Raw genomic sequence first — 12,494 nt, forward strand, 5'->3', positions numbered from 1 at the left:
CTCCTTCCCCTTCCTTCTTCCCGTATTGTACTTAGTTTTGATTTGGAGGTAAGTTAGCCAGTTAGTTGACACTAAGTGCCTGAATTAAAAAGCAGAGCTCTGGGGTCCCAAGCAGATTCCCTTCCCCAGATTAATTGAAACCATCCTTCTCTCCCTCCCCCTGTCGGAGGCCTCAGCGGTGCATTCCCTCCCTTCCCCAACTCCGGAGAACTTGGCGCTCCGGCCGGGTTTCTCCCTCCTTCTCACGGGCGGAGCAGAGGAAGATCGCGGACGGGCTCGGGAAGCGTGGAGCCAAGCCCGCCGATGGGGGAGTGCGGGGTGCCCGCTGGCGTCCAGCTACTCCTCCGCGCTTGCGACCAGGGAGACTGCGAGGGCGCCCGGCGATTGCTAGCGGGACCCGAAGAAAAAGCCGCGGCGGAGGCTGGCAGCGGCTCGCCTAGCGGAGGTGGCGTTGGCGCTGCGGCGGACATTCCTCCGGGCTCGGTGCCAGTCGACTGCACGGACGAGGCGGGCAACACCGGCCTGCAGTTCGCGGCGGCCGGCGGGCACGAAGAGCTGGTGGGCTTCCTGCTGCGGCGGGGGGCCTCGGTGCAGAGCCGCAACCACTACGGGTGGAGCCCACTCATGCAAGCAGCCAGGTTAGCGCGGCGGCGGGGGGAAACCGGGGGGTGGCTCAGGCGGTCCTTGGTGGGCAAGAGCTGGGCTGGCTGTGTGGCTCGAGCGCGCCTCCTACAGCTCAAGCTCGGGATAGAAACGGCGGAACAGCTGATGGCCCCGGAAGCTGCTTTTTTCAATCTTTCTCTTTCTTTTCAAAGTTGCTTCCGTTTTCTTAAACAGTGTTTCTCAACCTTGACCACTTGAAGATGTCCGGACTTCAACTCCCAGAATTCCCCAGCCAGCGAATGCTGGCTGGGGAATTCTGGGAGTTGAAGTCCGGACGTCTTCAAGTGGCCAAGGTTGAGAAACACTGGCTGGGGAATTCTGGGAGTTGAAGTCCGGACGTCTTCAAGTGGCCAAGGTTGAGAAACACTGGCTGGGGAATTCTGGGAGTTGAAGTCCGGACGTCTTCAAGTGGCCAAGGTTGAGAAACACTGGCTGGGGAATTCTGGGAGTTGAAGTCCGGACGTCTTCAAGTGGCCAAGGTTGAGAAACACTGGCTGGGGAATTCTGGGAGTTGAAGTCCGGACGTCTTCAAGTGGCCAAGGTTGAGAAACACTGTGCTAAAAAGTGAGAGATGGAAAGTAATATGCAAATGTAGACATGCAATGATATGCAAACCAACGTGTCCATCTTTATATCCTCAATATCTCAAGGGACTCTTAGAAATTTATTTATATGATAATATTATCATATACGGTGGACCTGCCAAAAGGTTAAGGCATTCTGGATAAAATAGCAATAGCAATAGCAATAGCAGTTCGACTTATATACCTCTTCATAGGACTTGCAGCCCTCTCTAAGCGGTTTACAGAGTCAGCATATTGCCCCCAACAATGCGGGTCCTCATTTTACCCACCTCGGAAGGATGTAAGGCTGAGCCAACCCTGAGCCGGTGAGATTTGAACAGCCGAACTGCAGAACTGCAGTCAGCTGAAGTAGCCTGCAGTGCTGCATTTAACCACTGCGCCACCTCGGCACCATAAAAATATGGTGGATTATGCAAAATATCTTTAAAAGAAGGATAAAGTTTACTCCTCAGTTATTCTTACTAGGTATAAGTACTGACTTTACAGTGGTAGAGACTAATTTGATTCTGCACCTAATAACGGCAGCAAGACTGTTGGTGGCGCAATACTGGAAGAAGGAAGACTTGCCTACAACTCAAGAATGGACATTGAAAGTTACAAACTTAGCCGAGGTGGCTAAAATATCGGCATATCTTAAAGATCACTCAAATGAGAGATATAAACGAGACTGGAAAAAATGGATTGACTATATACAAAATAAATACAGGACCAAGAAATTCCAGTTAGCCCATGCTTAAGATCAGAAATGATTTAAATTGTTTAAAGTTAGCTCAGCAAGAAGAAGCTAAGGTCAATGCAGAGATGTCGTTAATTTCTTTATTTCTTTTTTCTCAATAGATTTTAGACTGTGTTTGTTAAAAATCCATACCGTGTACGGGTTCTGGGAAGTCGGGGGGGGGAAGGAGGAGGGGGTTGGGGGGGAGGGAGGGAGGAGTATACATTAGGCTAGACAAGAATTTGGTGGTAAACTAGAACTATTTTGACACACAAAAAATTGTACTCCGATGTTTTACTGATTGAGAATGAAATGTTTGAAATAAAACTTTTGAACCTGGAAGAAATTTATTTAAATGTTGCTTTGTTGAGCAGGTGCAAGATTTTAAATTTTAAGTGTATTGCCTAAACCTAACGCCCGAGCAGCCAAATCCATATCTGAAACCCAAACACCACTGAGAATATACAATGTTTTCAGCGTACAATATATTTGTGTGTGATTATTAGTTCCTTAGCGGGAGGCATTCGGCGTAAATCTCAGATTCAGTGGCATGGAATGGATTCTGACGCCTTCCATAGCCCTGAGATCGTTTCTTTCCCGTCATCTCCCCTTCTCTAGTATAAGACTAGACAAAAACAGCATTGAGAAGCAGTTTTGAAGAAAAATCAAGATGTTGGAGAAGGATTCAATACATTTCCCATCTATGCATGCTGCGCCTTAATGAAACGGATTCCACCACAAAACCGTGTTCGACTAAAGGGCGCTCAACGAAACTGCGTAGCTGACGTCATCACAGCGCAACAACAGCGCGGAGAAAAAAGCACGCTGTAAACGCTAAACCTAAAATTAACCCCTAAACCTAAACCTAACCCCCCTAAACCTAATCCTAAACCTAACCCTTAACCTAACCTTTAACCTAACCCTAAACCTAACCCTAAACCTAACCCTTAACCTAACGCTAAACCTAATCCTAATCCTTAACCTAACCCTAAACCTAACCCTAACCCTTAACCTAACCCTAAATCTAACCCTAAACCTAACCCTTACCTTAACTTGAATCAGCTTGCTTTAAAAGCGCTATTTAAAGCGCCCTTCTTTCTCCACGCTCGCTGTTGTCGCCCTGTTGATGACATCAGCGACGCGGTTTCATTGGGCGCACTTTAGTCGAGCGCGGTTTTGTCGTGCCACGAATGAAATGCTCTGGGTACTAAGTGTTTGGAATTAAAAAAAAAAAAACCAGAAATATGCTGCTAAATAATTTGGTTTGACACTGAAAGCTAAAACATTTGTAGCTCTGTTGGATATAGTTTCAGCTTCAGGTTAGGCCCTCAGTCATATTACATGCAGAATGATCCTGAGATACTGAAGAAAGCATAATAAAAATTTGAAAAAGTAACAAACCTGAAATGCAATAAACTAGAACAAAAGTCACTGTTAAAAGAAAGGCAGTGTTTTGTTTTATTTTTCATTACCTATAGTATCTATGGAGATTCTCAGTCATTCCAGGTCATAGTTGTCCCAAATCATGGGTTTGGTATTACCTCTAGTAGTTTTACACAGCAGAACTAAAATACTCATAAGCCAAGTTGTTTTTTTTATACAGGCCTTAGCCCTTTGGCCAGGGTTTTAAGTCATTTTTTTGTAGTAATATTTTGTAATATTTGAATTTGTCCTGTTTCTTTATCTTTATCACTTATCAAATAAATCCCTAAAGCCATCTTTCTATCAAATAGCTTTGATAATACCCTCTGGCTTTTCAAACATTGGGACACTTCCAAAACTTATTTTATTGGTTAATCTTTACTTAAAGAACTACATGTAGTTTTACTACAAATGGCTGCTGTTATTACGTAATAGTTATTATATAAAAAGGCTATGAATCCCCGTGTCCCGACAAATGCGTGCATGACAAAAGCACGCCGACGAAACCACGGCGAGAAAACCACGACGTCATAAACGCGCCCACAACGTGCTGACAAAACCACGCCCACAAAAGCACGATTTAAGTTATGGTAAGGGTTAGGGTTAGGGTTAGGGTTAGGGTTAGGTTCAGGGTTAGAGTTAGGTTTAGGATTAGGTTTAGGGTTAGGGTTATTAGGTTGTTATTAGTTGTTTGTTGAAGGCGTGCTTTTGTCGGTGTGCTGTTGTCGGCGCGCTTCTGCGCGCATTCATCGGTGTGATTTCAACCTCGCGGTTTTCTCGCCGCAGTTTCGTCGGCGCACTTTTGTCGAGCGCGCATGTGTCGGTGAACCACGAATCCCATATTTTTGCAATACATTGTATGAGCTTTTAAGTAATACAGAAGTATTTCTCTTAAGATATTCAGATGAGATGTATTGAGGCTGAAGCCTCAGTATTCTAGTTAGGCTGAGAACGAAACTGGGGAGGTCCCCAAATGCAAATATCTGTTAAGTTAAAGCAGAATCCTTTTAAATCTAAATAATACACATTTATTTTCTTTGATATTGTAATTATTTTCTCTTTCTTTTCTGCGATCAAAGGTTTGGCCATCTAAATGTGGCTCGCATCTTACTGGAAAATGGAGCTGACCTTAACGCACAGAATAAATTGGGAGCCAGTGTACTGACCATCGCATCACGGGGTGGCCATATCAGTGTGATGAAGCTGCTGCTGGAATCTGGCGCTTACGTTGACAATTATGATCACTTGAGCGTTAGCTTGGATGGCAGTAAAGAGGAAATGCCAGCTGTCACTCCCCTCATGACAGCTGTCCAACACGGGCATGAGGCAGCAGTCCATCTTCTACTGGACTGGGGAGCTGATTGTAACTACTCAGTGAAGACGATGGGCTGGACTCCCCTCATGTTGGCAGCTGTTAGCGGAAGAGCCAGTTTAGCCCAACAGCTTATGAACAAAGGAGCCAATCCTGATCATCTGAATATTCTGCATAAAACACCCTATGAGATATCTGTGGATTTCAAACATGAAGATATGATGGATTATTTGGCACCTTTGACAACAGTTAGGCCTCAGACAGGTATGAGCTGCTTTCACTTTATCTTGGGGTTAGGTATAATTTTTTCGTAGCAAAGAAAATGGATAACTTGCTATATCTAATGGATAGTGAGCCTAAGACAAGTCTACTGAAGCCTAAGATATATAACACATAAAATACTTAACTTCACTGTTCTTTTTTTTTACTTCAATGTAAATACACAGTCCAGATTTTTTTGTTTAGAAAAATTCTCCTTTATCATGTCAGATTTTTAAAAAACCAATAAGTGTGCTTATATCCATAGTAATAAAACCTGTACTATGGATGCATGATATATCTTTTATGTATTATCTTGAGTTTATGCCAGGGGTGGGTTTCAACCGGTTCGTGGCGGTCCCCGCGAACCAGTTGGTCGGCGAACCCGGAAGTAAGTAACTTCCGGGAACGGCGAAGAGCCCACCCGCCCGCCCGCGCTCCTTACCGGTCTTTGAAGGCTTCTGTGCTTCCACCCAGGCGCATGGCACATACAGCGCCTGCGCGATTCTCCGCGAGCAGCTGGATGGCACATACAGCGCCTGCGTGAGTCTCCGCGAGCAGCTGGAGCATCGCGCAGGCGCTAAGACGCATGCGTGAACTGCGCGCGTGCACAAGGACGCCCTCGGCCCCTCGGTGGGATTAGCAACCCACCCCTGGTTTATGCCTAGCATTAAATTATATATTATGACCAAATTATAATTCAAAAGCCAGTCCCCAGCAGGCTTAATCTCTCAAAAAACACATGGTTACAGGTCACAAATAATTTGCTTGCTTATCTTTGAATTAGGAAACATTATATGACCTTCACAGCATCAGGAAAAATCCTTTGTCTCCTGTTTTAAAATAGAAAAACACTAGATTCTGAGTAGCTAGCATTCGTTAATCTTGTTATGGAGTATTGCTACACTTCTAGAAAATTATACTGTAATAATAAATTGGGCAGTTTGTTAAACAGGTTTGATTATTGACATTCATGTCTGACGTTCATATCAGTCATACTGAGATCTTTTTCTGGTTTTCCACATGTTGTCGTTTCAATCCACCCTGTCATGTTGTTAATCCATTTGATTTACAATGTGATCTACCCTGGGCTCTATGTATTGTATTAAAGCTGAATGTTCATAATGTAGTTGAGTTTAATATGCATTATTATTACTAGCAAAGATTATTCCTGGGACACCTGTAAAGAGGCTTACTATTCAAGCATGGACTCTCTCTGGTTCATCTGGCCCTGGGTTTCTGTATATCCAAACTAATCTAACACCATATTGTTTTGGTAGTCTCCCTTATCAGTACTAGCCTGAGATAACATTGCTTACTTTAAAATGTTAAGACTTTGATGACAACAATAAATGGAAATGTAATTAAAATTGAGAAAAGGAGGCATGTTATACTATTACAGAACATTTACAAAAATTGGAGATCCAATCTTTTGTATTTCAGTTGGACTAGAGAAGATTGAAATTATGGACTGCCAGTCATAATAAATAATAAATCAATAGTTTGCCTTGCCTTCCAGTGTTCTAAGCACCTAATGGGTAAGCGTGACCCGACAAATGCACGCCCGATAAATGCGTGCTGACAAAACCACTGCGTCAAAACGGCAACGTTGAAAGCGCGACCCCTAAAGTGCGCCCACAAAACCGTGCCCACAAAAGCGCGATTAGGGTTTTTAGCTTAGGGTTAGGGTTAGGGTAAGGGTTAGGGTTAGGGTTGTTAACGTTGTTACTGTTGTTTTTGCGTTGTTTTCGATGGCACGCTTTTGTCGGCACGCATTTGTTGACACGCTTTAGTGGGCGCGCTTTCAACGTCACCGTTTTGTCGCGGCAGTTTTGTCGGCGCGCATTTTTCGGGCACGCATTTGTCGGTGAACCATGGGTAAGGAGGTAATAACCTACCTCATCTCCTTCAAGAGAGTCTTGAAGACTTACAGTAGTCCTTCCTCCAGGCCATGGATTAGGATGAGTGGAGGACTTATTTGGGAAGGTGTGTGTTTGAGCCTGGGTATTGTTCCCTTTAGGTGAACCATTTTGCTTTTCTTGATAAATTCTTTTCATTCTTGATTTTTGTTCTTTGCTTACCAGAGTATTTGGAGTCGGATGACCTGATAAATATGATTTCTAAATGAATGTAATGTTATTTCACACGGCTGTTAAGTTTTAAAAAATTAATGGAGAAATATACCTGATTTTTTAAAATTGCTAAAGGTTTTTAACATTGCATGCTAAGAGAAACTCAGTATTCTTTCCGTTTAAAGAAAGAACACTATAGTACATTCTTTTCACAAAACCGCCATCTTAAGAGACCAAGAGGGAAGAAATGGACTGCAGTATCTTCGACAGTCCTCGGGAATAAGCATCTTCATATTATACTACTCAGTGTTTTCTTTGCTTTTGCCTTTCAGAATCGAGAAATTGAAACGCAAATTGTTGAGTAAATCGGTTTATTTAAAATTCTGGTACTAATGTACTTTCTGTAGTGTTACCATAAGTAACACCTATATGATATACACATATCTGTTTCCTCTTTCACTAGATAAACAGAAAAAACAACCTGATATCTTCCATGCTTTAAAAATGGGTAAGAGCTTTATAATTTTAATACATGTGGTTTTTAATCTATGATCTGGCTCTGCAGTTGCTTTAGAAGTATAATAGCAGTTTGCAACCAAAGATTTCAAATCTTTATATGAACTTTGGTTAATGAGTTTTGGTAGCTTGTTGTGTATAATTCTTTCTGTCTTTCTGGTCCATTAGATTATTTCTCTTTTCTGTCTCTAGTCATCTGCTTTTTCCTATCTGCGAGACCGCCTCCTGCCACACACCTCTCAACGGCCAATAAGATCTTATAGGTTGGGCCTCCTCCGGGTACCGTCGACCGGGCAATGCCAGCTGGCGACCCCCCGGGGGAGGGGCTTCTCTGTAGCTGCTCCGGCCCTGTGGAACGATCTACCCGCAGAGATCCGGACCCTTCCCACTCTCTCGGCCTTCCGAAAAGCCACTAAAACCTAGCTGTTCCGGCAGGCCTGGGGCTGTTGACCCCATTAATGAGGTCCAGCCCCATCTAGGTTTCAGTGCATGGTGTGTTGTTTTTAAATCTGTTTTTCTCTTTTTATAGCAATAGCAATAGCAGTTAGACTTATATACCGCTTCATAGGGCTTTCAGCCCTCTCTAAGCGGTTTACAGAGTCAGCATATTGCCCCCAATAACAATCCGGGTCCTCATTTTACCCACCTCGGAAGGATGGAAGGCTGAGTCAACCTTGAGCCGGTGAGATTTGAACCACTGAACTGCAGATAGCAGTCAGCTGAAGTAGCCTGCAGTACTGCACTCTACCCACTGCGCCACCTCGGCTCTTTTTCCCTATATTTTAGTTTTTTTAATTTTATGCTTGTATTTGTAAGCTGCCCAGAGTCCTATGGGATTGGGCGGCATATAAATTTATTAAATTACAATTACAATTCCTCATTCATATTAATTATTCAATTTTTCTGTTAAATCCATCTCTCTTTTTCTTTGGCTCTTACTCTTTTTTTGGATCCCTATAATTTCTCCCCTCTTTCCTAGGCTGCTCTGCCTGCCTGTAGGATCTGAACAGGGCTATCAATGCCAGCAGGCGGACCTTAGGTCCAGGCTAGCCCATTCTGCCAGCACTCAGTCCTTATCAAAATTCAGGGTTGATTCTTTACAAGCCCTCTTCTGTTCAAACAGTAAGTTCTCAAATTGTGTGGGACCCACCTGTGTAAAGATTAATGTAGCTCAGTGGTGGGTTTCAAAAATTGTTGGAACCTACTCTGTGGGTGTGGCCTCCTTTGTGGGAGTGGCTTGCCACCCATGTGACCGGATGGGAGTGGCTTGCTGCCCATGTGACCGGATGGGAGTGGCTTGCCGCCTATGTGACCGGATATGAAATTATGAATTAGTACTTAGGTCGGTCCAAGTAGCTATTCAGAAGTTAGTGGTTAGAAGGAATCGTAAAGCAAGATATGGAATTAAAACCAGAAATATTTTTTGGCTATTTGAAAGGGAGTATAATATATATTTAATTTTACACATGTTAGCAGCTGCTGGAATTGTGTTTGCACAACAGTGGGAAAACAGAGATATGTAAATGAATAAATATTACAATGTGCAGGAATAAATAAATTGACAATTAAAATCAAGAAGGTTTTGAATACTTTTTCACGTGGGATTGATTTTAGCAATTGCCAACTAACAGAAACAGAAATTAGAAATCCAAAAGTATGAAAAAAAACACCAATTATGTAAGGAAAGGTCCCTAAAATGTATGAAGAAATATTACTAGATCATTATTAATGCGTAGATAACTGCGGGACGTTACACACTCACCAGTGGTGGGTTTCAAAAAATTTTGGAACCTCTTCTGTAGATGTGGCCTGCTTTCCAGGTCCACTGGTGGAACCTCTTCTAACCGGTTCGGTAGATTTGACGAACCGGTTGTACCGAATAGGTGCGAACTGGTAGGAACCCACCTCTGACGTAGCTATAGAAAATCAATTAATAGCTAATAAAAGAACTAGAATTAATATTATATTTCTTTTTGAACATTTCAAGTTGGTGTTATTATCTCAATAGGAAATTTACAGCTGGTGAAAGAAATTATTGATGAAGATCCGGCACAGTCCAATGTCATTAATGATGATGGTGCGTCTCCCCTGATGATTGCAGCCGTTACGGGACAGATGCCCCTTATACAGTTACTTGTTTCAAGAAATGTAGACATTGACAAACAAGATAATGTCCATGGCTGGACAGCATTGATGCAAGCCACATATCATGGGTAAATACATTTAATTTGCTAGTATGATTTGGGAGATGTTTCCTTTTTTTCTTATAATTGCCTTTTGATTGTCCCCGCCAATCTCATAGGATGAAATTTAATCTCTTTATGATGGCAACCCAATTACCAGTACGTAAACATTTAGGATTATTTTGGTCCATACATACAATAAGCCATGATGATGGCTTATTCAATATTCTGTCGTTAAATTGTGATTTAGTGAATGTAAGTTAAGTTATTCTGTAGCTAACAGCTACAATGTTATATGGATGTAGTAATATATGTTCTTCCTTTCTTCGTGGAAGAATTTGTAGAAAACATTGTTCTTTATGTTACAATCTATGGCCAAGTCTATCTGATACCTTTATTTAGGGAATGTTTTTCTACCCTTTTTCTGATAAAATTGTATTTATCAGACAAAACGTACAAGGAAATTGTTCCTATTTGTAGTGGTTCTCATTGCATATATTTCTTTATTCAAATACACTAAACATAATTGCTGAGGTTTGTGAAGACTGAAATTGTATGACACAATCACAAATCAGCCAGTTACTTTTAGTCTACATGAATCCGGTTCCACCACAAAACCGCGGTGGAATAAAGCGCGCTCGCCGAAAGCGCGTATGTGACGTCATCACAGCGCGACGAAAACATCGCGCTGTGAGCGGTAAATTTAAAATTAAAGCGAAAACCTTACCCTAACCCCTCCAAACCTAACCCTAAACCTAACCCTAAATCTAACCCTTAACCTAACCCTAAACCTAACCCTTAACCTAACGCTAAACCTAACGCTAACCCTGAACCTAACCCTAACGCTTAACGTCACCCTAAACCTAAACCTAACCCTTAACCTAACCCTTACCTTTACGTGAATTGGCTTGCTTTAATTTTATTTTAATTTTAATTTAATTTATTTTTAATTTTTTTCATCGCGCTGCTGATGACGTCACGTACGCGCTTTCGTCGGGCGCGCTTTATTCCACCGCGGTTTTGACGGGTCACGCATGAATCCAATCTGTATGGGTATTGTTTGGGGTTCTGTGAAGCCTGAAAATTGAGTTAAATGAGGAAGCTGTGCTTCAATTAATCAAGAATAAATGTGTCCAGTGAATGTAAGCCACCCAGTGTCCCAAGGGAGTGGGCGGCATACAAATCTTATTAAGTAAACAAACAATTAAACAAACGTAGTCATCAGCTATCAAGCTGTTTAGACCAAGTGAAAATGCATTGTTTAAAACTGGAAGAATGCAGTGCAGAATCTTTGTTGAAGCAGCTTTAAGGGATCTTGTAAAATGGCAGTTAGAATCTTAAGAGTATTTCTGGTAAGTAAAAATCATTGGATAGTGGTTGATTGGAAATAGATCGATCTATAATCAGAAAATTCTTTTTATTTTTATAGATGAGGGGAACTGTAAGTTATAAACATCAGATTGGACAAGCAACATGTTAAGCAAGCTATAGAATTATTGATGATAATTGAGTTGAAATGCAGATGAAGCACTAAGTGGCTGGATTTCTTTACTTAGCACAAGAACCAGGTACAGGCAGTCTTCGACTTACAACGACAACTGAGCCCAAAATTTCAGTTGCTAAGCAAGACAGTTATTAAGTGAATGTATGACTCTTCTTGCCACAGGTGTTAAGTGAATCACTGCATTTGTTAAGTTAGTAATATGGTTGCTATGTGAATCTGGCTTCCCCGTTGATTTTGCTTGTTGGGAGGTTGCAAAAGGGGATCACATGACCACAGGGACACTGCAAATAGCAATAGCAATAGCAGTTAGACTTATATACCGCTTCATAGGGCTTTCGGCCCTCTCTAAGCGGTTTACAGAGTCAGCATATTGCCCCCAACAATCCGGGACCTCATTTTACCCACCTCGGAAGGATGGAAGGCTGAGTCAACCTTGAGCCGGTGGGATTTGAACCGCCGAACTGCAGAACTGCAGTCAGCTGAAGTTGCCTGCAGTGCTGCGCTCTAACCACTGCGCCACCTCGGCTCTTTTTAACATCAGTTTAACTGTCATAAACATCAGCCAGTTGCCAAGCCGCTGAATTTTGTTCATGTGACTATGGAGATGTTGCAACAGTTGTTAGTGTGCAAAACAATCACGTCCCTTTTTTCAGTGCCAGTGTAACTTCAAACAGTCACTTAAGCGAATGGTTGTAAATTGGGGACTACCTCTATAAAGAACAGAAATCAACAATGGTTTAAGAGGGATTAGAGGTAGGAAGAAGTCACCTCTTTCGAGTAACACCTTCTGATATAATCTGTCTTTAATATAGTTATGTAGCTTATATTCTGTTTTATTTAAAGAAATAAAGAAGTTGTTAAGTATTTATTAAATCAAGGAGCTGATGTCAACCTGCGTGCTAAAAACGGATATACAGCCTTTGACCTGATAATGCTGCTGAATGACCCAGGTATTTCTGTGTGCTTATCTCGTATATCAATAGTCTTTCTATAGTTAGAATAGAAACACTTTACCAAAACTGTGTGAATTTTGCAGATGCCGAACTGGTGCGGCTGTTGGCTTCCGCGTGCATGCAAGAAAAGAGTAAGCAGAGTAGCAAAGTAAATGCACCCTTTTCCAGAAACAAGCAGCCCATAGGTATTCCATTGTTGCCAGATGACAAGGGAGGATTGAAGGTATAAGCAATAATATATTTACCTTTTCAGTGAATCTTCGTTTTGAACAGAAGTCTGACAGCAGGCTTCAGCAGCTTTCTATTCTGCCA

General features: G+C 42.1%; 1 protein-coding gene across 2 annotated transcripts in view; it reads left to right on the forward strand.

Annotated features, from left to right (window-relative positions):
• Positions 1–12,494, forward strand: part of ANKS6 (ankyrin repeat and sterile alpha motif domain containing 6) — a 35,296-nt gene continuing 22,802 nt past the window's right edge. For both annotated transcript variants that reach the window (XM_032219978.1, XM_032219979.1), the window contains exons 1-6: positions 1–638; positions 4,464–4,960; positions 7,490–7,534; positions 9,551–9,755; positions 12,073–12,179; positions 12,266–12,405. In XM_032219978.1, coding sequence (XP_032075869.1) covers positions 304–638; positions 4,464–4,960; positions 7,490–7,534; positions 9,551–9,755; positions 12,073–12,179; positions 12,266–12,405 — 1,329 coding nt within the window. In that variant the 5' untranslated portion in view covers positions 1–303. The remainder of the gene's footprint in view (positions 639–4,463; positions 4,961–7,489; positions 7,535–9,550; positions 9,756–12,072; positions 12,180–12,265; positions 12,406–12,494) is intronic.

This window comes from Thamnophis elegans, chromosome 6 (genome assembly GCF_009769535.1).
Source record: "Thamnophis elegans isolate rThaEle1 chromosome 6, rThaEle1.pri, whole genome shotgun sequence".
NCBI lineage: Eukaryota > Metazoa > Chordata > Lepidosauria > Squamata > Colubridae > Thamnophis > Thamnophis elegans.